Here is a 27,193-nt window from a genome sequence, read left to right on the forward strand (position 1 = left end):
TGAATTGCAACAACACCACAAAGGGCAGGGGGAATGGAACAAAGTTATTATATGCTATGGAAATTAAGTTGGTATTAATCTGAACCTGATTGTTGTTAGTTTTGATGTTAATTGCAATCCTCAGGAAAACCACTAAGAAAAAAATGGAAAAATATATAGTAAAAAGAAATAAAAAATATATTAAAATGGTATACTAAAATATATATTACACAATATTAGAAAGAAATGGAGAAATAGAAGAAAGAAGATGGAATACATATAAAAAGAAAATAGCAAAATGGCAGATGTGAGTCCTATTTATCAGTAATTACATTGAATGTTCATAGATTAAATACTCCAATCAAAAGATAGAGATTGGCAAAATAGATAACAAAAAGTGATTTAACTATTAATATATACTGTATACAAGAGGTACATTTTATACTCAAAGATGCACATAGGTTGAAAGTAAAAAGATGACTGGAGGGCTGGGCTGGGCTGGGAGTAAAAGACAGAAAACTATACTTGAACAATTTAAAAAATAAAATAACATATAACTTAAAAAAACTTAAAAAGATGAAAAAATATACCATGCAAATTGTATCCAAAAGATAGCTAGAGTAGCTATAATTATATCAGGAAAAATAGAATTTATGACAACTATTGTTAGTAGAGACAAAGAAGGACATTTTTAATGATAAAAGGATAATGCTATCAGGAAGACATAACAATAGTTAACGTATCTGCATCTAATAACAGAGTCCTGACATATGTGAAGGCAAAAATAAGAAAACTGAGGAGAAACATAGACAATTTAACAACTTAAACAGAGGTAGGTTGTATTGGTTGGATGAAATAAATGAAGGGAGTCAAAAGGTACAAACTTCCAGTTACAAAATAAATGTCATGGATTTGTAACTTACAGCATGGTAACTATGGTTAGTAGGATGGTACTATATATTTAAAACTTGCTAAGAGAGTAGACCTTAAAAGTCCTCATCCCACACAAAATATTATGTTTGCTGATGGATATTAACTAGACTAATTGCGGTGATCATTTTGTAATATATGCAAATACTGTTGAACCTTTATGTTATACACTTGCAACCAACACAATAATATGTCAATTATACCTCAAAAAAACAAACAAACAAAAACAGTTCCACAAATACAAGTTTGAGACTTTAATGCTACACTTTCAGTAATGGATAGAACACATAGATAGAAATTTAACAAGGAAACAGAAGACTATAATGCACCAAATAAACGTAATGGACATCTGTAGAACACACTACCCAACAACAGAAAAACACACAATGTTTTGAAGTGAAAATGGAACATTTTTCTGAATAGATGATATGTTTTACCATAAAACAAATCTTAAAGTTGAATCCATTAATATTTAATGTAATTACTGATAAATAGGATTTACATCTGACACTTTTTTATTGTCTTTTTTCTTCCTCTGTTCCTCTATTACTTCTTTATTTTGTGTAAACATATATTTTCTAGTATATCATTTAAATTTTTTCCTGTTTTTTTTACCACTGTTTTTCAGTTTTATTCTTAGTACTTTCCCTGGGGATTACAATTAATATCATAATTTAAAACAATCTAGTTCAGATTTACTAATAGCAACTTAATTTCAATAACAAAAATTTTGTTCAATTGCCCCTTTTTGCTGTTAATGTAATAAAGATTACACATTTCTATATTATAAAAACATCAACACAATTTTATAACTACTGATGTTAATTTTTTAAAAAGTAGGCTGTAGAATGAGCCATGTTGGGTTTGTAATTTAGATTCTGCCACTTTCTGGCTGCATCCAGGGTTAAGTTACTGTGCCTCAGTTTCTTCTTCTATAATGGAGACTGTAATAGTAATTACCTTAACAGTTCGTTAAAAGGATTACATGAACTAGTGCGTGTCACCCACTTAGATTGGGATCCAGTTCCAAATAAACTTATTTTATAATCCTGAGCTATTTTGATTTGTTGGGGGTGATAATGCCTTTCAATCCTTTCTTCAAGATGCTGGTGTGGGCTCACAGGGTATATTCTTAGTTTTCTAATGATAGCGCTTGTGATTTTGCTCCAGGTGATTTTCTCAAAAACAATCTGGCTGAGATTGTTTGAAAATAATATTCTCTCTCTCCCTTCCTCTTCCTCTCTAAAATCAATTTAAAAAGATTTTAAAATGAAAAAAACGTATCTTTGGTAGCTGTTTAGAATTGGTAATTTGGAAACATTGTGGGATAATTTTATGAACCCTTAAGTATCTTGAAGTACTTTGGTCTGTATTTAGAATTTTTCCCTACTTCTAAAATTTTTGATTCATCTTTAGATAATTATTTTCACACACAGTCATCAAAACTTAGGATGGTAAAACAATACGGAAGTCCAACTTGTTAGAACACACTGAGTATGTCAAACAATATACAGGTGAATTAGTTTAAATCTCAAAAACACACAATGTGCAAACCACCATCCCAAGTACAAGGACTGCAATGACAATTAGAATTGGTGGCTGTGTTAAACCCAGGACTGACTTCCAGGTGTGAAAGTTGCTTAATTTCTGTTCTGAAACTTGCTTTGAAAGACCTCTCTTTACAGATTCAGTACTACTTATTGCGGTACTGAAATGTTTGCATTTGGAGTGAAAAACAAAACAAAACAAAACAATAGCAGCTATACTCTTTCTAAAAAATGTTAAAGAAAATTGGGACTTCTTTTTCTTTTCTTTCTTTTGATCATGTTTTCGTTATTCTACTACAGCTGTCCCAATTGTTCCCTCTTTGCCCTCCTCTGCCCATCCCACCCCTTGCTCCCATAGTCAATTCCCACACTGTTGTCTGTGTCCATGGGTTATTTTTTTTAAATTTTAATTGTTGTTCAAGTACAGTTTTCTGCTTCAATGGGTCATTCATACATGTTCTTTGACTAGTCCTTTCCCCCTCTTTCAAAGAACCACATGCACTGAAGCCAGCCAATAATTACAGACATTTTCTGTGGTATGTTTGATTTCAGTTTTGTTTTGTTTTTTCTTCCTGGGGAGCTGATGTGAAGCTCATCTGCAAAGCAGCAGCTAAATGTGAGTAAGCAGATCATAGCCCAGCCCAGTGCAGATAAGCAGGTCTTCACACAAAGCAAGTGGCAGAACCTGCTGAATATTGGCAGGAAGAGCCGTATTTAAAAATCATTTAAAACATAAATAATTAGGGTTCTATAGAGCTGGAAATGATGCTAAAGCTCATTACAACCAAACTTATACATTTGTACATTTATATCTGAGAAAATTAAGTCCTAGAGACATCAAGCAACTTGCCCAAAGTCACCCAGCTAATTTGTGGCAGTCAACCACATTGCTTTGCATGGTGGAGAGAGAAAGCGAGGGAGAAATTACAAGAATAGTCTAACTCGAGTTATTTGGTGTTTTTCCATGAAACCCTGAGGAAAATAAAAATAAAAGTGTGATTTCTTTCCACTTGGATCATTGACTAATTTTTAGATTAGTTGAAACTTTGAGATGAAACGGATAAATACAAATTTGCTGGTTCACAATTATTTTAAAAGATTAAACTTAAGTCTGTTTAATTAAACCTATTTAATTTTGAATGAAGAGGCAATAAAGGAAATAAAGACTCTTGCTAATTGTTTTAGCACTCACCATTTTTATAATTATCATTAATATCATACAAGACATTTAAAAGTCTGAGTTAAGCTGTTGTCTACATCTGCAGGTGGCCCATCAGCTGGACTTTGAGAAGCAGACAGGTCAGCTTATGTGTCTTGGTGTAAACACATGCTCAGCCCCCTTCTCTTTGTGTCCTGAGGGCATAACCGACACACGCTTCCCTGGACCCCACCTGGAACTCTGCTGTCTGGAGGTGAACAGCTTTCTCTGGAAAATGTGCAGCATGGAAAGGGTTACATGAAGAAGGGCCTGGAAGCTGGACAAAAAGGAGACACAGGGTCTCGAAAGCTGTTGGCTCCAAGAGGGAATCTGAAATACTGTTGACTACTGGATCCTCTCAAACAAAGAGAGGGAGGGGAGGGTTTATCTCAAAGGAATCAAAAGCTAGAATTGGGCAGCACCTAGAGGACTGACAAGCAGAAGTGGTAATAGATGAGTAACAGCCACCCATCCCCATCCCTGAACTGTATTAACTCCATCTGCTCCTTGTGAATGCAGGCCTGGACGCATTTGCCCTTCAGGACGCAGGCAAAGAGCTAGGTGTTCTTGGTGTTGCACAGGAGGGAGAGGCAAGGGACTAAATCAGGAGTGTTACAGTGAGTTTCAGTATTCAACTGCAGTCATAATAATACAGGATAACTCTGTATAAAACTCCATTCCTTCCTGCCTAGTCTTTGAAACATTGATCTTTGGTTGTCTCATCTCAGCCTGTGAACAGCCTCTCCCCTTGCTCCCCAGGGCTTAGGATGGAAGCCCCTTCCCCTCATCTCCATGACTTCTGGCTCACATTACAGCCCACCTGATGTGTTTAGTAGAGTGCTGTATATGTGCTTGTCTCACCCACAAATACTGGATGGAGCTCCTCATGGGCAGTGATCTGATTAATTTCTCTCACATATTAGTGCATGATAATGTTTGTTGAATATGTTACATGACATTTATTCAGTTAAATGAGCATTTACAAGTTTTCAAATGATTCCATTTGTTAAGTTCTTATTCTATTTTCTGCACTGTGTTACATGCTGGCAAAACAAACAAAAATAAGTTAGATCAGACATTGATACCCACTGTGGGGGTAGCATTCTGGTGGGGCAAGCCAAGAAAGAGGTGGGCATAGTTTTTTCACCCAGAATGATAAAATCTGACTATGTCCTCTCCAGCAAAAGTGCCCAGGATAACACTTTTCATTTAGGAGAGAAGCCTCTTAATGAAATACCTTTCTCTTTCCATTGTGATCATCATATAATGAGGTGACTAAACTGAGCGACCTTCCTTCCTTCCTTCCTTCCTTCCTTCCTTTTTCTTCCTTCCTTCCTTCCTTCCTTCCTTCCTTCCTTCCTTCCTTCCTTCCTTCCTTCCTTCCTTCCTTTCTTTCTTTCTTTCTTTCTTTCTTTCTTTCTTTCTTTCTTTCCTCCTTTCACTCTTTTTCTTTTCGAAATTCACAAAATCTCTATTAAAACTGAAATATTTCAAGGTGAGGCCAGAGACTACTCTCCTGCCAGTCAGAGTAAGTCTGTAGTCTCCCTCCTCAGTGAATCCTCATATTCATATTTACTGTGAATGGCAGCTCGACGTGGCACAAATGTCTTCATTAAAGTGTCCATAGTGATTCATAGATGCCTTTCCCCAGAGGTTACGCATAATTCAAAACCCATCAACACACTGGGGACAGGCAGCTTAAATTACTCCTTCCAGGATATGTTACCTTGCATCAGCCCACTTGGAATTTCATTTGCTACCCTGACGTTCAATTACTCTGCCCAGCTGTGTCTATTTTAAGGTTCTTCAGCCCCTCCCTCTCCCAAATTGCTAAGAAGCTGATTCTTCCCTCTGTGGGCATCAACACTGTGCCCCCTCTGTGCAAAATTTCTGCCCCCTGTCTGGCAAGGCATGCTCAGAGGGAAACCCAGCATGCAGGGACCTAAGGTGCCAAACTAGAAAGGAGGTGAATAAGCAGTCCATCCATGATGGTTTGTGTTGATGAAGGGAGAAGAGTCAGAACGTGGGAGGAAGTCCAAACCTCACTTCTCTTGGCTTAGGAGTGTATTGAGCATGACACACCCTCACACTCACCCTTGCACTCTCCTCTGAACCTTGAACTGGCTTATTTCTGCTTTGGGCTTGCTGGACCTGGCTGAGTCATGGAGAAAAGGACACCCTGGGCTTTGAGACCCAATCAGGTAAATTAATTCACCACAAAATTTGTACCATCGGGACCTTGGTAAAGAGATGGTGGAGGCACAAGAGAGAGAAACCAGGAAATATTTATCATGGTTTCCTTTGAAGAGAGGAAAGTGGCAGGGCGAGGAGGCCAGGAACCACCTATAAACCAAGAGGGAGTTGGGATAAGTCTATTTTACTGGAGCCTATGGAGTAAAGTGAGTCTGGGGCTTGGGTGAGGCCAATTTCTCCCGAGACCCCATGCAAGAAATTCACTAGGCCATGCATTGCCAGCCATGCTGCCCTGGCCTCTCCAGGATCAACTGGTGCCTACCAAATCTTCTCTGCATTCACCTTAGCCTCTATTAGCCTTTTTCCCCTGCTACCCACTGCCAGTGCCCTCCTATCAGCTCAGGTAGCTCCTGTTTGTAATCTCATTAGCAGGCCATGACTGAGCACCCCTTCTGGGCCCAGCACCCGTGGTAAGTGCTTTGCCTGGGTCACCTCATTTGTCACATCAGGAAATGGTTGCTATCAAGATTACCCTCACTCTATTGCTAAGGAAACTGAAGCCCAGAGAGGTAAAGCCATTTTCTCAAGGTCACATGACAAGTAACTCCCCAGGACAGAGCTTGTTGGGAGGATGTATCTGTGGTGATCCTGTACTGGTTAATATGTCAAAGGTAGCCCCCGCCAACCCCCTCAGTCAAGGAAGGGCTTAGGAATACTTTTGTTTTGCTAGAACATGTGTAGCTTCTAGGGTCTACTAGGGTTTTTGCACTGGGGAGGCATATATTTCTGGTTTTGTTTTAAAAATACCCCAAAGTAACAGAAATAGCACAGTCATCTTAGCACACTGGCCACTCCCCTTTTTTTCTGACTGCTTCTATGAGCCTGGTTGGGTTGATAGCGACATATTGCCTCTAAGAAATTCCAGCTGTGTGACCAATAATGAAGACAATAATAACAGCTAAGATTCATGAGGCACCTGTTATGATTGGCTTTGTGCTGAGTTTACTTTAAAAGAGAAAAGAGAGTCACAGGGACATTATGCCTTGCCCAAGTTCACACAGCTGGTCAGTGGCAGAGCCAGGCTTTGGATGCAGACCAGACTGAGCACTTTGTTCCCCGTGGTCCATAGTCTGGTGCCCCCTGAATTGGGTTAATATCAGCCATTCAGTTAGTCAGACAGTCAGTCATTACACAATATATTAGAAACCTGCTATGTCTGCACCAAGTGAGGGGAAAAAAGAGGAGCCTAGGACAGTGGTTTGACTGTGGAGTACAAGTGAGGGTCCCAGACCAGGGAATATAGTTCCAGGGCAATGGGATATTTAGAGAAGGCTAAGGAGCAAAGGGTGGCAGGAACAGAGCAAGGAACTTGGAGCTGAAAGATGAAAGGGTTACCAAGAATAACATCTATCAGTTTCACAATTTTGTTTATGTCCTTGTGGGTTATATGTTGTGGTGCTTCCTGGGAATTTATGATGGGAGTCATTTGGATCAAGAAATAGGGAGGAATAATTTTGAACTGACTACAGTTGACTACAAAGGCATTGTGTGTGTGTGTGTAAGGAAGAGGTACACAGTGTAGAAAGCCAAATAATTCTCATTTTGCCAATTTTGATTGTCACACCAGGCTTTTGGGTCAGCTATTTGGGTCTGTTTTTATCATTAAATGTACATGCAGGGCTTCTATACTGCTATTCCAAGGGCTTAAATGGTGCTTTAAATTGCTGTTCAGCTTACAGAGGTGAGGTTTTGTCTTGCCTATACTCTCTAGCTTACTATTGCTCAACTCATTCCCTGCAGATGAACTGCACTATTTTTTATTCATAGTAGCACTTTGCTACTAGTTCAGCAATTTCCTTCTTCCAACATTCTCAAAAGAGTGTTTACTGGTACTAGTGAGTTAATACTACTCCTACAACTGTGATCCATTCCTGTAGCATGGGGAAGTTAAGGCACTTCTAACTCTTAATTTCTCTTAAAATGAGCTTATAACTTCCTACCATCCCCATTTGGATGCTTTTACAACTGTGAATGTTTTAGCTTTATTACTTATTTAAAAAAACAACGGGGTGGGTACACATTTTGAGCTTAGAAATTCCACCTAGTTCAATGCTTGGCAATTTCTTCCCATAAAGGCCCTCATAAATGTCCTTTACATTTGGACTCAGGATTTTCCCCTCTGTTTTAGAATATTGTTTTAGACTGTGTGGGTGCCATGTACAAAAGGAATTCCTTTGGAATCTTCAACTCCCTGTAGCCAGCTCATGGTGTAGCTGTTCAGGTCAGTGAAAGAACACAGTGATTGTTGTTTGGCAACAGCATCACCTTTACCCCTATTTCTAACTCTGAATGAATGATGAGGTCACAGGTTAAGGAGAACCACATTGTTATGCTCAAATATCAATCCTATACTGCAAAGGCAAAAATGAGTTGTAGTAAAAGGTCAGTTGGTTTTCATTCTCAGCTTGTCAGGTATGTGTCCTTGAGTAAATTACTTTAACCTCTCTGGGCCTCAGTTTCCTTATCTGTAAATGGAGATATTAATAAGCATCCACCAGATAAGAATTAGATAAGATCATACACACACAGAGACTGGTACATAGTAAGTGTTTAATAAATGTTAGCTACATGACTCTTAGAGTATTGATATAGACAATGTCAGGCTTCCATACCTCTGCTATTCATGATTTTCATAAACTAAGGCAAAAAATAGCTAGTATAGGTTCTAGCCACTAAAACAATGGCCTTTATCAGTGGTTGCTGTCATAATGGGATGCTTGATCTTTATTAATAAGAGTCCAAACTGCCTGTTCAGTAGCATTTCTCATTCATTAGGTAAAAACAATCTCTGGCAATTAGACATTTCTGTCTATGGGACTGAACAGTCCCTAAAATAGAAGAGAAGGAAATAGTAGACCAAGTCTGCCTTGTGGTAAATGTGTAATGTCACTTTAATTAGATATCAGCAAATGTCTTGTAAATCAAACTCACCACACTGAATCCTTTGTGAGTTTGGAGTTCACATTCCCATCTTCTTCCAGGAAGATGTCCATTTGCAAATTGGCATCATTATCATGGGCTGAGAAATAATTGGTAACAACTCTTGCTGGTATCCCAAGGCATCGCAAAACTGTAGGAAAAAAGGACAGACCACAACTAACCACACCATCAAAATTTAATAAATACATAGAGCACAATCCCTTCTTATAGGGACCATCTTCTTTGACAATGTCAAAAATTCTTAAATAACAGAAGTAAAACCAATGAATTACCAAAGTAGTAGTAAGTGGGAATTTATTGTGCAGGCACCAAAAAGTTCACAAACCAGGGACACTCAAACCCAAGATGGGAGGAGGCTCAAGGATATATTATTATAAAACAACTTGTATAATGAGGAAGCAGTGACTGTATATTCTTCACAGTGATTGGTTATAATAGAATTTTCTTTTTTTTAAGGAATTAGTTGGTGGTTATCTTATATTGACCTTAGGAAGCAGTTCACATTTTGCCTACAGTTTCCAGAGGCATAATCAAGAAATGGCCCAGGTCAAGTTAGCCTTGCAAAATAAGCTAAAGTAAGCTTGTATGATTAAACTGTTTTTTTCTGCTTGGGGAATCCTCAAGGCTTGTCTCTGTTTTTGATTTTGACACTAACATGAAAAGCCCCATTAGCACTCATTGTCCCCAAATATTCCATACTGGAGAATGGGGCAGCTGTCAGGCATCTAGGCTGCAGAGAGAATCCTTGCTGTGTGATCATTCAGAACTGTGGTTGGGCCACATGAAGCCAGCTGCAATAGAAGCCCAGGAATGGGGTTCCAATTGTTTAATTGCTAATCATACAATCATCAAAGTAGTATTATTTTAGTTCAGCTAAGGAGGTGATGTTTCTGAAGATAAAATAAAATAAAAAAATCAGCTAATAGAAAGTTAGGAATTTGTAAAACAGATCCCCAGTGGGGTTCGCTTTCCTGGCTGGCATTTGCTCTGTGCCACTTGATGGAGGGTGACACCACAGATTCATTTCAAGTGCTAGATAATAAATTACTAGGATGCATCTCTTGCCATATGTACCTATTGATTAAACTTAATCCAAATGCCCTCTCTGGCTCCCAGGATGCCACACATCAGGGCTCATTGAAAATAATTCAGCTGACAATTTTAAGATTAATGACTTGGCTTGCCTTTTACTTGCTCAGAATAGTTTAGCATTTTGAACCAAATATTATCCACCTACTTTAACAGAACAACCTTGGAAGTCCAAACTGGAGTCTGGTGAGGTGGAGCTTGACACTGGGGTAAAAGAACCTTCTTCCCTCCAACTTTTCTCTTTAGGTTTATTCTCATTGTGCCTCTCCACATTGTGCTTCTGCCTTTTCCTAGCTTACCATCAAAGGCTGGAGTAGATCTGGTGACCCTTTTGTACAAAAGGCATAAATGAATAGGAGGTGCTCACTATTTTATCTGGTTCTAAACTCAAAGGAATTACACAATGATAATACAATTGCAGGCAGCAGGAGGACATAGGGAGGCAGAAGGCCCTTTCTTTTTTCCTGGAATCATTTCATAAGAGTGGCTGCCTATGTTGGGTGCTATTTTGTACAGTCTTGGCTTGTGAACCATGAGGGAGGGGAACTACTATCTTGAAGCTTGGGCTTCTTGCTGGAACTTCAGAGACCAGACTTTCTAGGAGACTATTCATTGACCTTGATTACTTTCAGGAAATATACATATATTCCTTTAGTCCTTGGGTGTACTCAGATGGCTGAGAAAATGATCTTATTCATTTTTAGGCTATGTTGAAACAAAATACCTGGTACAAAACTCATTATTTCCCCCTGCTTGGGTCACTAATTCTTAGATTATTACAATGTTGAGCTGAAACTGATAGGGTTCATAATCATTTTTAGAAAAAATGGCCTTATCCTAGCTTCTAGTCTCCACCCCCTCTTTGATATTTCTGAATAAAAAAAATGCTAACTAGGTAGAACATTCATTATTAATGAGCAAGCAGAAAGGACACTCCCATTCAAGCTTATCATTTTTTCCAAGGCTGTTGAAATGGCATGTGAATGAAAATTATTACCAATGATGCGATCACACTGAAATACATGTATTTTAAAAAATAGTCACTGAATTAGTTATAACATGGAGCCTAGATAGGTAAATGACATTTAAAAAAATGATGCATGAGGCTTAAGAGAATAATTCTGTTCCCATATGCTTTCTTCTATGCATTGTATATTGAGTGGATTAAAAGCCAGAAGAGAAACTAGGAGTAAAGATTGTTCATTAACATCTGATATCTAATTGCTCATGATCATTGAGATTCACATGTTAAAATGGAGATAAAAAAAGGAGATGAGACCATCTGCAACAATTCTTTGCATAGCTAGGCTAAAAATTAAGTAAATATATTTATAAAAATTTTCAGTGATAAACAATAAGTAAATAAGTGTATTAGTAAAATTTCTCAATAACAAATAAGCAGCATACATCTTTTCTTACTAGTATTTATTATTTTAAATTTGGCTAATTTTAACCTTTTTAAAACGTGGGAGTTACTGAAAAGAAAGTGCCACACCAATCCCACCACATCATTACTTGGCCCCTGGGACCCTCTATTTCTCAGGATATAGAATGATGGATTATGTAGGAAATAGTCCATCATTCTTTCTATAAAGATTCTGCAGTCAAAGAGAAACTATGAGCATATTTGGCTGAGAACAATTTAATTATGCATTGACTACATCCCAGAATAGCCACTCATAAATTCTATAGAGCCAACAGAGATTGCTAGGGCTCTTTGCCAGGTTATAGATGAAACGTCATGAAGTGAAAATTTTTTTACATTAAAAAATATTACTCAGTTGGATACTTACATGTGTTAAAGACACCAGCAAAAACCCAGCACTGACCATAACGAACTGGATTCTGAGAACTCTGGTACTCCAACAGAATGTCGATGCTTCCAGTCCAGGCTGATGGGGGGACACCATAGGCATAGATATTGTCCCAGGATCCAACAAGAACACCTTCATCATCTTTAGAATTAACCTAAAAAATACCACAAGTGGTGAGAAGGAAGGAAGATCATTTAGAAAAATTTTTTCCAGACTTTGATGTTGGGCAAGATAAGGCTCCCATTGCCTTCCATAGGTCCTACATGATGAAAACAGTTCACTACTGTGTAATTCACTGCTGTGTTATCAGAGACAGTGATGTAATAACTAAGTATGCAAGAGGAAACCCAATAACCAGATTTCCTCTTCAATAGCATATCATTGTAGTAAGGTGGTTTGAATAACAAATAGGAAGACTTTTAATGTCTTCTCCAGTGCTTAGGAGAAGATACCCATACAGTATTTGGTCTGATTGAAATAGTGCTGGAGAATGATGTGAGAAGGAGAGGAAGAAGACCTACAAAAGAACACAGTTCAAGTAGTGATCAAATAGGCATCTTGTCTTGGTGGAAGAAGAATTCAAAACTGATAAATGGCAAAAGATGTATAGAGTGAGGGCCAAGAGTCTCATGTTCTAAGGAGTTTTGGCTTTGATGATGAGTGGCAGACACTAATGAATTGAAAAAGCAAACAGATGCTGACATACGAACCATTAAAAGTTAATAAAATTCCCACTGGTACTTTTTAGAAATATGTTCTAATATATTGCATTAAAGTATTTTTTATTTATGATTATTTTAATGTGATTAAGATTTTATAGTTTTGTTAAAAGAACCCTAAGAATCCTTAAATACAAATCCAAAAGAACCTATGCACCCCAATGTTCATAGCAGTACAATTTACAATAGCCAAGAGCTGGAAGCAACCTAAGTACCCATCAGCAAATGAGTGGATCAAAAAACTGTGGTATGTTTACACAGTGGAATTCTACACAGCAGAGAGAAAGAAGGAGCTCCTACCCTTTGCAACAGCATGGATGGAACTGGAGAGCATTATGCTAAGTGAAATAAGCCAGGCAGTGAGGGACAAATACCATATGATCTCATCTTTAACTGGAACAGAATCAACAAAAGAAAAAAGCAAACAAAATATAACCAGAGACATTGAAGTTAAGAACAATCTAACAATAACCAGAGGGGAGGAGGAGGGGACAGTGGGGAGAAGGATTTCCAGGAACTACTATAAAGGACACATGGACAAAACCAAGGGGGAGGGTGGAATCAAAGGAGGGAAGTGGATTTGGCTGGGGTGGGGGGCAGGGATGGGGAGAAAATGCAGACAATTGTAATTGAACAACAATAAAGTAAAAAAAAAATAAAAGTAAATATATTATTCAAACAAACAAACAAAAAAGATATTTGCATTTACATAAAAGGCCTGTCATATTTTATAGTTTAAATATGGAGATTTTCTGAAATATAAGCAAGTAATGGCAGTTTTGGATATTTGGGAAAACCTAGCTGCATATTCAGACCATAGCCATCTAGTCTCAGCAAACCTCAAGTGCAGGAACAAAAAAATTTTGTATTTAGACAATAAAACAAAGGTTGGGAAGTAAGAGTTCCAAGGCATTCTGTCAGTTTTTTTTTTTTGAGAGGTGGGTTATTGCTGAATCTTATTTCTCTTAGTATAACTTTTTAAAATTAATTTATTGCATTGATATTAGTTAATAAGGTCATATAGGTTTCAGGGGTACATTTCTATGATACTAGATTTGTACATTGCCCTGTAGAGTCAAACCATCTTCCATCACCATATACTAGGACCCTCCACCCCCCAACCCCCACTCTCTTCCCTCTAGAAACCACTATATTGTTGTTTGTGTCTATGAGTTTCAATTTTATATCCCAAATATGAGTGAAGTCATATGGCTCTTACATTTTTTTATCATGTTTGAATATAGTCAGAAGAATGTCTAGGTGAGTAGCCATTGAAGTTTTTTAAAAAACTGGTGCTACTTCAATCATGTTTATATGTTGACATGACTGTAGTTTACAGCCTTGCTCCTCAAAGTGTGGTCTGTGGCCCAGCAACAGTGGAATCCCCTGGGAGCTTGTTAAAAATTCAGAACCTCAGCCCCCTCCCCAGATCTGCTTAAGCAAATTCTGCATTTTAACAAAATGCCCAGGTTATTGGTGTGCACATTAGTTCAAGAATCATAGGTTTAGATAATGCTGAGAAGACATCAGTAAGCAATGTGAAACATGCAGTTGAAACGGGTATGTTTGGATTATGAAAACCACAGAAGATATACTAAAATATGGTGAGTTTTAATGTGTTTACCACCTTACCCACTAATAGCTCAGCATCAGTTGATGGTCTCATTTGCCCAGACCCCTCTCCTACCTAGGCTTGCTGCATTTAGCAGTATAGGAGTCTATCTTTTCCAGTGGGTTGTGAGTTAATTGAGAACAGAGATAAAAATCTGTCTTTCTGACTTCTAGCAAGTTTTGGAAAAAAGTAGGTTGTTGAATAATCACTTGTATACTCAACAACCATATAGGCATTGTACAATTGAATAAAAATAAGACCTTCTTCCTGTGGAGAGATAAGAAACCAATCAAGTGCAGGTAAAGGTTGCTGGTATTAAGACAGAAATATGAACAGGTAGGCTGGGGGCCCACAGGAGGGAGGAACCTGTTTTATCAGACTGGAAGGTGGTGATGGTGGTGGTGGTGGGCTGAATAGAGGGAATGAGTGGCTACAAAAGGCCACTTACATACTGGAAACAGTTTGGATAAATGCTTGGTGTCATAAAATTGTGTGGCAGGTTTAGGGACCTGCTAAGTAGGAGCTGCCTGGGTATTGTGTAAGGCAATATTGGATGAAAAAGAAAATACTAGAAGAAAACAAATAGGATGTGTAATTACTTTCTACTCTAAATGACAGACCATCCACTAAAATATGAAATTTAGTCTAGCACTGAGGGTTTTTTCCCAAAGAGGGCCTTTCTGGGGGGTGTTCTCTAGAAGATCACCATTCCATTTGATTTAGACAGACTGTATTTCCCCTTTAACTCTGTACAGGCAGGTTAAAGTGAGGGTAACTACCTAGTTAATTTGTTTAAGGTAGAAAATGGTAATTCTTTGAAGATTTCTGAATAACTCTGTTCAACTGGTTGCAAACTTATGCCTTCAATGTAAACCTCTGACTTCATTCTGTAACACCATGAGATGACAGGGACAGCAGGAGTCAGCCAACCATTTTGATTCTATTCATGATTAATACTTGTTGCAGTTAAGTTGATTATTTAAGATTCTTCATTTATAATGAAACCTGAAGAGTGCCTTTGTAGGCTCTGATGTGGTTTGATTTTTGTGGATAGGTAGATTCAGCTTTAATTCACATTATTATTTCCTTATCCTTACCATTGAGAAATAGAATAGGGCTTATGAATTTCAAAGGTAAAAATTTTTAAACTATGGTTCCATGACTGATTTTCAAACAGAGAGCCATTAATTAGAAAGGCTATTTATAGCTTAGGGTTGAACCCACTCAGCTAAGGAAAAAAGTTAGGACAAAAAAGCTATCTCCTCTACAGACCTTTTAATTGTTAATGCTGAGCTGCTCCCCTGTTGTTAGATAAATCACAACTATCACTTATTAGCATTTGGCCATATTAGCTACTGTTTTCTAATTAGAACATTGATTTCTGGGGAGCAGAGACACTGAAACAGACAAGTTTTAGTTACAGATGTAAAGTAATAGCTTTTACTTCCTATTAAAGTAATAACTATTAAAGTAATAACTTCCTTCCTAGACAATAAGATATGTTTGGGGGTATTTCAAAGGCATTTTTAAAAATGCCGCAATGGACTGTTTTCAACACCTATCATGAACTCACATTTTGACCAGTGACAGATGAAATGTCTCTGTCTGGCATCACTGATGGTCAAGGAGACAATATGGACTTTAGATAGGGAGCATTAATAAACTTCATTAAGTTTGCACTAAGCTGTCCTCCCATAATAACTACCAATATTAGAAAAATGAAATACCAGCCCTGCCTCTCAAGTCACTGTCAGCAACCTCAGGTGCATAACATAATTCAATAAACTGCAAAATCTGGTTCCAAGGAAAAATAAGGATGATGGAGTAGAGCAGAAAGACAGCATGGTTCAGTTCCTAACCCTAACCACCAGTTCTTCAGAAGCCCTACTGTCAGCTCAACACAATCCTGAGACTTATCATTTGTATTTCAAAGTCTAGAAAGACGCAGACTGAATTAAAATGCAGATCATTTTCTCGTTCTGACCAGAATAGTGGACACAGCTGCTGTGGACAAATGGATGAAAAAAGGCCTGCATCTCTAAAGAGGCAGAGATTCCAGGACAGTGGGGAAAGGATACAAAGCCTTAGAGTTATTCCCCCATGGGAATGATATATACCTCCAACTCGATGGGGAGTATTCTGGAATGAGAAATTTAACAGAGGCCTAAAAAAGAGAACAGATCTCAAGTATTCTAACAGAAATTGTCATATCTTTAGCAAAATTCCCTTCTCTGCTCCAGTGTTTCTCAGGGTCTAAAGATAAAATACATTGGGTAGTATGGCCATTTTGATGATGTTAATTCTTCCAATCCATGAGCTTCCATTTGTTTGTGTCTTCCTTAATTTCTTTCTTCAGTGTTGTATAGTTTTCTGAGTATAGGTCTTTTACCTCCTTGGTTAGGTTTATTCCTAGGTACTTTATTTTTCCTGTTGCTAGATCAAATGGGATTTTTTCCTGATTTCTGTTTCTGATATTTCACTGTTGGTGTACAAAAATGCCTTTGATTTCTGAGTATTGACTTTGTATCTGGCTGTTTCGCAAAATTCATTTATTAGGTTGAGTAGTTTTCTATGTACACTATCATGTCATCTGCAAACACTGACAGTTTTACTTTCTCTTCCAATTTGGATGGCTTTTTATTTCTTTTTCTTGTCTGATTTCTGTGGCTAGGACTTCCAGTACTATGTCAAATAGGAGTGGTGAAAGTGGGCATCCTTGTCTTGTTCCTGACCTTAATGGGAAAGATCTAAGTTGTTGTCCATTGAGTATGATGTTGGCTACTCAAAGTGATTAATAGAATCAACTCAATCCCTATTAAAGTACCCATGACATAGTTTACAGATATAGAACCAACATTTCATAAATTTATATGGAACCATCAATGATCCTAAATAGCTGCAGCAATTTTGAGAAAAAAGAACAAAGTAGGAGGGATCACAATACCTGATACAAACTGTATTACAAGGCCACTGTAATCAAAACAGCCTGGTACTGGCATAAAAACAGACAAATAGACCAATGGAAAAGAACAAAGAGCCCAAAAATAAACCCAAGTCTCTATGGTCAACTAATATTCAACAAAGGGGGAAGAAGCATAAAATGGAGTAAAAATAGCCTCTTTAACAAATGGTATTGGGAGATCTGGACAGCTACATGCAAAAAAAATGAAACTTGACTACCAAATTACACCATACACACAAATAAATTCAAGGTAGATAAAAGACTTAAATATAAGTCATGACACCATAAAAGTCCTAGAGGAAAACATCAGTGGGAAAATCTCACACATTCCAAGTAGCAACATCTTCATTGATATGTCCCCTACAGCAAGGGACATAAAGGAAAGAATAAACAAATGAGACCTCATCAAATTAAAAAACTTCTGCATGGCTAAAGAAAACAGCATTAAATTGAAAAGAGAACCAGCTATATGGGAAAACATACTTGCCAATGATACCTTGGACAAGGGTTTCATTTCCAAAATATATAAAGAACTCATGCAACTCCACTCCAGGAAGACAAAAAATCCAATTAAAAAATGGGCAAAACATTTGAACAGACACTTCTCCAAGGAGGACATACAGAGGGCCCAGAGACATATGAAAAGATGCTCAGCATCGCTAACTATCAGAGAGATGCAAATTAAAACCACAATGAGATACCACTTCACATCAGTCAGAATGGCCATCATAAGCAAATTAACAAACAAGTGTTGGAGATAATGCAGAGAAAAGGGAACCCTAGTGGGAATGCAGACTGGTGTAGTCACTCAGAAAACTAAAAATGAAACTGCCTTTTGACCCAGAAATTTCACTGCTGGGATTATACCTTAAGAATTCTGAAACACCAATCCAAAAGAACCTGTGCACCCCAATGTTCATAGCAGCACAATTTACAATAGCCAAGAGCTGGAAGCAACCTAAGTACCCATCAGCAAATGAGTGGATCAAAAAACTGTGGTATGTTTACACAGTGGAATTCTACACAGCAGAGAGAAAGAAGGAGCTCCTACCCTTTGCAACAGCATGGATGGAACTGGAGAGCATTATGCTAAGTGAAATAAGCCAGGCAGTGAGGGACAAATACCATATGATCTCATCTTTAACTGGAACAGAATCAACAAAAGAAAAAAGCAAACAAAATATAACCAGAGACATTGAAGTTAAGAACAATCTAACAATAGCCAGAGGGGAGGAGGAGGGGACAGTGGGGAGAAGGATTTCCAGGAACTACTATAAAGGACACATGGACAAAACCAAGAGGGAGGGTGGAATCAAAGGAGAGAGGTGAGTTTGGCTGGGTTGGGGGGTAGTGGTGGGGAGAAAATGCAGACAATTGTAATTAAACAACAACAAAGTAGTTTATGGGAAAAAAGATAAAATACATTGGCCTCAAAATGACATTCAGAGGAGATATCAATCTAATCAGGAAGAGTCAAGATATTATCTACACTATATCAGAGCAAATAGAACACTTGCAGAAGAGTTATGTAAGTATCAGCATGAGTAAAAAGAAAAGCTATGAGAAAAGAACAGAGGGAATGGGAGAGAGAATATTACAAAGTAATTCATGAAAGAAGACAAAATTGAGGAATACAAAGAACTTTCTCACAATCTCTAAGGAGATCACAGACATAAAGAATAAAATGAGAACCAAGTTACATTATCATGGAAGTAAAGGAATATAAACAGAAGCAATAAAATTGATGAAAAAAGCTTGATATGAACAACATACCAATGAAAAACATGAAGTGATGATGTTATTTAGAGAGAAGCTAATAGTTATGGAAAATAAGAATAATATCATAAGAATAATTTATATCCTTAAAATAGATAACCCAACAATGAAAGAGAAGATATATTCATGATATAATATAAATAAATTTTACCAAGTTGAGAAAAAATTGAATTTATATATTGAAAGAGCAATTTGTGCTTTAGGGTAACAATGCAGAATATTCATTGCCTAGGAACTTTAATTAAGCCATTTGAACTTAGGGGTAGAGAAATAATACAGACAGAATATGCAAATTAGCAACAAGGGAGGAAATTATACTGCCTGCAGACTTCTCCATAGCACCATTTGATGGCAACACACCATCAATTAAAACAATCAGTAGTCCTAAGAGAAAGAAAGGTTGACCCAAGAATATTATGCCCAGCTAAGATGTTCTGTGAATATAAAGGTTACCAGCACACATTTCAGACATGAAGGATCTTGGGAAATATAGTATCCATCAAAACCAAGCTACGTGAAAAGTGATATCAAGATAATTAAAGACTAAATCAAACAAAAAACCCAGAAACAGAGTCTCTGTGTTAAAAAGTCCAGTGGTAAGAAAATCCATGTAAGTATAAAAATCTTTGGGAATTGTAGTAGCAATAGAATGGATATGAATTCTAAAACTTGATATTGTAAAAACAGTATTAAGAAAAATTAGACATGAGGGAGGAAAGAAAGAATGGAAGTGCTAATGTCTTAACATATTGATCTCTTAGTTAATTGTCACCATCTAAAATTAAAATATAATTCCTATATTGTTTTAATGGTTTCATAAATTTTAATAACCTTAGAGGGATCTGTTAGAAAATAAAGTTTCTAGTAGTGGAGAAACATTTATTGAAAGTTAACAATTTCATCTATGATAATTTAGTTTTCATCTTTTGTGAAAGTAAAATTTAATACAATTAAATAAAATTTAATATAATTTGAATACAATTAAATGCAGTGTTTTAAATTCAATAGCACAATACTGTTGGGCATAAATACAAACAGACTGATGGAACACAATAGAAAATACAGAACTAGACCCCAGAAATATAGTAATTTGTTAACTAATTTTTAACAAAGTTATAAAGGCAATTTCAGGGACAAAGAATAATCTTTTCAACAAATGTTGCTGGAACAATTAGATATTCATGTGCAAATGTGAACTTTGATTCATACATTTATCATAGACAAAAATTATCTCAAAATTAATCTAAATTTTGAGACCTAAATTTAAAACCTAAAATTATAACACATCTAGAAGGAAACATAGGAAAAATTGTACCCTTTGATCAGTCAAGGATTCCTTAGATATAATACCAAAAGAATGACCCCTAAAGAATATATTTATAAATTTGACTTTATCAAATTAGGAATGTCTGCTCTTTGAAATATATTGTTAAGAGAATGAAAAGATAAGTTCAGAGTGGGCAAAAATATCTGTAAATCACATATATGATAAAGGGCTTGTAATCAGAATATTGAAACTCAATAATAAAAGAATGAACAAAATTTAAAAGCATGGACAAAATATTTGAACAGACAGTACACCAGAGAAGATACATGAATGACAAGCACAACAAAAGATGCTCAACATTACTAGTCATGAGGAAATGCATGTTAAAACTGCTATGAGATAACAATACACACCTATCTGAAGTCTAAAATTAAAAAGATTGATCATATCAAGTGTTGGGGAATATGTGAACACCTGGGGCTCATATACTGCTGGTGGGAATGTAAAATGATACAACCACTTTAGCAGTTTCTTAAAAATTAAACATACACTGATCATATGACTCAGCCACCCCACTCTTAGGTATTTGTCTAAGAGAAATAAAAGCTTATGTCTATATAAAGATTTCTATTTAAATATCCCTAGCTTTATTTTAAAAACTGGAAACAACTCAAATGTCCATCAATAAGTAAATGGATAAGCAAATTGTGGTCCATCTATACAATGCAACACACCTCAGCAATAACATGGAATGAACTACTGAGGCACAAAGAGCATGGATGAATCTCAAAAGGAGATAAAGAAGCATGAAAGAAGCCAGACAAAAATTGCACATTCTGCATGATTTCATTCATAGAGAATTCTAGGAAATTAGATCAATGTTTAATGACAGAAAGCTGAGCAGTGATTACCTGGGGATGGCAGAGAAAGCAGGGAGTCATCAAAGGTAGAAATTACAAAGGAAACATCTGGGGAGTGATGCCATGTTCATCATTTTCCTTTTGGTGATGGTTTTATGAGTTCTTCAAAATCATCAAATTGTGTATTTTAATTTGTACATTTCTTTGTATGTCAAAAATATCTCAATAACACTTCCAAAAGTAAGTATAATACTTTTAAGTTAAACTGGCATTATGGTAAAATCTCTTTTTGATTTTAAAATTATATTTATATAATTGGTCCGATGCACATCAAATATTAATAAAGGTTGTTTCTTGGTGGTGAAATTTGGGGTGATTTTTTTAAGAGGAGGATTTTTTAACTTTTATTTAAAAGTTTTTCTAGAATGTTCAAATTCTTTTTACACAGCATTATCTTTTTTTTAACCAAAACATAAAAAAGATCTTTTATTAAAAAATCCTGGAAGCAGATATGCCAATATACTAATTGTGATCAATTCTTGCAGTGCAAATATATAATAATTACTTTCTTTTAAAAATTTATTTATTTATTTATGTATGTATGTATGTATGTATGTATTTATTTATTTATTTTAGAGATTGGGGATGGGAAGGACAAAGAGAGGGAGAGAAACATCAATATGTGGTTGCCCCTTGCACTTCCTTTGTTGGGGAACTGGTCTGCACCCCAGGCATGTGCCCTGACTGGGAATCAAACCAGTGACCCTGTGGCTCACAGGCCCATGCTCAATCCACTGAGCTACACCAGCCAGGGCTATTTTGTTATTTATACTTTAAAAAATGTTTAGAATTTTCCCATGTATTTATCCTAGGGGAGACAATAGTTAAAATTTATTTTGTGTTCTGAGAGGGTGGACTGCCTGTTTGAATTCAAGGCTTAGGTCCATGGGGAGTGATTAAACGTTTGTGCAAATACAAGGAGGGAAAGAGGCAATGTTCTTTGAGGGTTGACGAGAGAGGACAGCCATTCAGGAAATGGACCATCAGGGACTGAGGAACTGTGGGAAATCCAGCCAGGAAATGCAGTGCTTTGGGATGAGTGGCCCTTTAAATGGGGTGGCTGTAGGAAGACTTGCCTGGGCTTGGTTCTAAAGTGGAGCTGCCTGACCTTAGGGCTTGGTGCTAGAATCACATTGAGTAGCCCTCACCCTAAGTCAGAACAAGCTGTGGGTCCTGTAAAATTCAAAGGGCAGGGGAGGGCCTTAAAGCATGACCAATACTGAACTTCTCTTTAATTATGGACATGGGGGGATTAAGTAGATTTTAACATGATGCTGAAGAAATGTCACATTTCTTTTTTCTTGATTCTCTAATTTCTTATATACCTTTACATTTTACATAATTATTATGTTTTTCTGCATTTTTAAAGGTAAAGATATTTTTATTTTGCATGTACATTTTATTTGGTAATAATGAGATGAATTTTTTGTTATAAACATGTATTGTTAAATTTCACTGTTAAAAGTTAGTTCTCATAAGGGCTAGGGTTACTATAACTCTTGTAGAATACAATTTTATACCTAATACTGTCTGCAATAGTCTCTCAGAGACAATTGGATATAAATTTTGGGTAATATGAGTTAGTTTCATATGTGGTGAGTTACATTTATAAAGGAGAATGAATACAATCCTTGAATATGATCTTTCTAGGTTTTGTGAGCCGCAAGCCCCCAGCTATAGTCTCGTAGTGATCAATCTTAATTGTAGGTGGAAGTCATACAGATGTGAAATTGGGCTCATGACACTGTAGGGTTCTACAAAAGAACCTCAATAGTCACTGTTTGGGGGGTTGTAGAAGGCGATTATCAAGTGTTGGGTGGTGGGGGCTTCAGGCCCCAACTCTCTTCAATAACAACAGCTCTGCTATTCTCTTCTTTATATTTAGTTTTGATTGATATTTGCTTTAAAAAGTAGTTTCAAAAAGTAAAATTTGAAAACCCATTGGTCTTGGAATTTGGAGATATGTTTCTCATGTCTCTTCTGCCATTTTTCAAATTATGTGGTGAGGATAGAGAAGGAAATAAGCTCAAGGTGAAGTACTCATAGACAGGTTATTCCACGGAGCAGGTGGGGCTCCCAGCAAGTGCACAAAGGAGTAAGGATTAGTATAGCAGAACTCTTTTCCTCCCATGCCTGGATCCTCACCTTTGATTCTTTTTAGAATTTTGTAACACACATGACAAAGAAAAAGAAAGCCATCTATAATCTTCTTAGCTTTTTACAGTGGTGGGCTTAACAGCAAGCTGTTTTATACCTCAGTGCTATTGGAAGTGTCAGTCTTTCTGGAATGCCCTTCCATACCCAAACCCTTTCTTTACCTGGTACATTCCTATGAATTTTTGAAAACTCAAATCATTTCATTCTAGAAAACTTTCCTATTTCTTTGATATGGATGTCTTTTCTCTGTGTTCACATAGTATTCTTTGCTTAGTACTCTCCTTCTATTTATTAGATTAGATTTCCTTGTGCCTTTGTTCCCTTTACTCCATGCTTTTCCCTGAAGAAAGTCACCAGGCTGTTTTTACTTTGTATTCCCACTGCTAGCACAGATTGGGCACTAAATAAATTTCATTGAATGCATGAATATGGTAGCAGTGAAAGGTGGGTATAGGCCACCTTTTAATATTTCTTTAGTAGATCAAGACAAATGGGCTAATCAGAATGTTAGCAGACACTCTGTTGAAACTGACAAGTTGTTTCTAAAATTTATATAGAAATGCAAAGGATCCAGAATAACCAAAACAGTATTGAAAAAGAAGAACAAAGTTGATGGATCAAATGATTTGAAGACTAACTCTAACACTACAGTAATTGAAGTAACATAGTATATAAGGATAGACAAATAGACCAGTGGAACAGAACAGAGCCAGAAATAGATCTATATTTTTAGATATTTTTTGATTTTCATTGAAGTCACCAAAGCAATTCAGTAGAGGGGTGGGGAATGACAGTCTTTTCAACAAATTAGTTTCCAACAGTTTTGTTTTCAACAAATGGTGCTAGAACAAATGTATAAACTGGAAGGAAAAACCCTTGACCCCTACCTCATACCACACAGGATGATCACAGACCTAAACATAAAACCCAAAATTGTAAAGCTTCAAAAAATATAGGACAATATCTTGATGAACTTGTGAAAATAACATATTTCCTTGGGAGGATTCTTTTATTTTTTTTTTAATTGAATTTCATAAAATTTAAAAACTTGTTTCTTGAAATACAATATTAAAAAAATGTAATGGCAAGCCATGTTCTGGGAGAAAATATCTTCCATACATATTGGACAGAGACCTTGTATTAAGAATATAGAGAAAGCAACTACAACTCAGTAATAAAAAAACAAACAATCTAATAACAAAATTGACAAAGATTCGAAAATATATCACTCCAAAAAATATTTAATTTGTCAATGAATTCATGAAAAGGTGCTCAGTATCATTAGTTATGAGAGAAATGAAAATTAAAACCCCAATGAAATACCCATTAAAATGGTTAAAATTAAGAAAGCTGAAAACACCAAAAGGAGGTAAGACTATGGCTATGGAAATACTGGAATGCTCATGAATTGCTGCCAGAAATGTAAAACAGTCCAGTGATGTTGAAACACTGGCAGACTCTCATAAAGATAAACATATGCATAACCTATGATTTAAACATGCCACCTTCAGCTACTTACCCCAGAGATATGAAAATACATGTACATAAAAAGACTCGTACAATAATGTTCATAATAGTTTCATTCCTAATAACCCCAAATTGAAAACATCTCAAATGTCTGTCAGTAGGTGAACAGATAGAAATTTGTGATACAGAATACAATGAAATGCTGCTCAGAAATAACAAAGGAACAAATTAAAGGAATGTGCAACAACAGATTTAATAAAAGAAGCCAGACCCAAATAGTACATACTGTATGCATCTAGTTATTTGACATTTAAGGCAGACAAATCTAATCTGTTGCCACAAATGAGAACACAGGTTGCCTATGGGGATGTGGATTGATTAGAAATGGAGCCCAAGGAAATTCTCAGCTGATGGTAATGTTTATATTTTGGTTGGGTGGTGATTACCCTAATCAAAACAAGCTGAGTTTTACATTTAATATTCATTCATTTCACTGTATATAAAGTTTACTTCAATTAAAAAAATATGGACTAACCCTAAACTCAGTGTGATGCATACAACCACTGTTATGCAAATATCCTTTGGTATATATACTTGCCACAAGCTTTGTCAGGGGTGGGTAATTAGATTCATTTTTCATGAAAACCATTACAACTAGAGATTATTAATGGTGTCTCCCTTAGTAACTGAGGGTACTTATTTGGCCAAAACATATTTTACTAATTGATCATCAAATGAGAAATAACCAAATGTGGATCAAGAGAGAGATACCTAGATTTTAAGCTTTTCTAATGTCTGTTTTTTTTCCCCCTTTAATTTCTATACCACTGCTGTGTTGTGTAGGGCTGGTGTAGAACAAGACTCCAAAAATTTCTGAATGGAAGGAATGGTTAAATTGGAAGGAGAGAAAAGCAGGGTAAGAAGAAGAAAGGTGAAGGATGTCAAAGGAGGAGAGAGGGAAGGAAAGAGAGTGAGAAGGGAACCCAAGGTGCATATCCTATGAGGGCATGTCCTAAAGGGCTGTGCCGGCTTTGCTGCATTTCTATTCATCTGTCCTGGGAATACCTGTTCAGGAAACCAGAACAGCCTGACTGCACAGCCTGCCGAGAGTGCTCAAAGCATCCCCATGTTTCAGAAATAGCTAAGTGAAATAAGCCAGTTGGTGAAAGACAAATACCATATGATCTCACCTTATAAGAGGAATCTAATGAACAAAATAAACTAACAGGGAAAATAGAACCACAGGCGGGAAACATGGAACAGACTGAAAGTGACCAGAAGGGTGGGGAGGGGAATGGGAAGGGGATAATGGTGGAAAGAAGGGGAAGCGTCAAGACAGAGAACTTGTATGAATGACCCACGGACCTGGACAACAGCATGGGAATTGACTGTGAGAGTCAGGGACATGGGCTGCAGAGGGCAAAAGGGGAAAAATTGGGACAACTGTATTAGAATAACAATAAAAAAATGGTTTTTAAAAAAGAAATAGCCCATGCGATTACAAAATAGATGCAGCGCTGAAACCTCATTCCAGGAAGCAATTCAGGGAAAGCAGACATTTAGATTGACCATGATTATCACATTCGAGAGATGGCTTGTAATAAATGTCTGTTTTTCTCCAAAAATATGGGGAGAACAGGCATAAGAAATGTAACCTTAGTCATTGAGAAACCAAGCTGTTTGCCCACAAATGGAAACTTCATTACATAGCTGGCTTTACTATGAGAGAAAAATGATGTCTAAACAGTTCATTGTTTTCTTTCCCTGCCCCCTACCCTGAAAGAGAAGGATTAAATCAAACAAGGCTTATAAAAAACATTCTATTTGTATCCTTGGAGCTCATGTGATGTGAAGAGAGGACAGACAGAAAACAAATCCAGGGAAATACAACATCGAGTGTGGACCAGTGGGGTCAGGCAACATGGGGTCCATTTCCAGTTCTACCAGTGACTTTGTATAAGTCATTTAACTTCCTGTGATGTCAGTCTTTTTATCTGCACTCTGATTATTTATGTAGTGGATATAATTTCTCAAAAGTGGTTATGAAACAATTCCTGTTAGGTAAATTCTATTTTCTCACTGGCTTCCAATATCAGAAATAAAAATCTCTAGTGAGTAAGGTGAACTTATGATATTATATTTAATTTGAAATGTACAAGAGATTGTCCTGACTCTAGACCTCCCATTCGTCATTGAATTTCCTTGGTCCTTTCTGAACTGTAGAAATTTCTCCCATGCTCAAAGATATCTTGAAACTTCAACTTTAAGCATTTAAAAAATCTTTTTAGAATTGGCATTTTAGTATTTCATTCTGCTGGACTAAAGTAACATTTTCCATGAATCTTTACCAGTGGATTCTCCAAAGTTGCCCTCCCTGGGAGCCCCTTCTGACTGAGATGCATCACCGGTAGAAAAGTTATAAAGAGCACCAGAAACTTCTGTCTTTTTTGGCTACCCCAAACTGAGGAATAGCATTACTGATATTTCTGGGCATGAATCATAGAAAGAGAAAATAACAATTTAAAATAAGAAAGCCGATAGGGTTAGAGACCCAGACTCAAAT

General features: G+C 36.7%; 1 protein-coding gene across 1 annotated transcript in view; it reads right to left on the minus strand.

Annotated features, from left to right (window-relative positions):
- The window catches only part of F13A1 (coagulation factor XIII A chain), a 187,842-nt gene that overhangs the window by 66,646 nt on the left and 94,003 nt on the right, over positions 1 to 27,193 (minus strand). The window contains exons 7-8 of the mRNA XM_045841731.1: positions 11,730 to 11,904; positions 8,839 to 8,977 (exon numbers count right to left, since the gene is read on the minus strand). Coding sequence (XP_045697687.1) covers positions 8,839 to 8,977; positions 11,730 to 11,904 — 314 coding nt within the window. The remainder of the gene's footprint in view (positions 1 to 8,838; positions 8,978 to 11,729; positions 11,905 to 27,193) is intronic.

Source organism: Phyllostomus hastatus, unplaced genomic scaffold, assembly GCF_019186645.2.
Source record: "Phyllostomus hastatus isolate PE091 unplaced genomic scaffold, TTU_PhHast_1.1 phas_contig_37, whole genome shotgun sequence".
Lineage (NCBI taxonomy): Eukaryota > Metazoa > Chordata > Mammalia > Chiroptera > Phyllostomidae > Phyllostomus > Phyllostomus hastatus.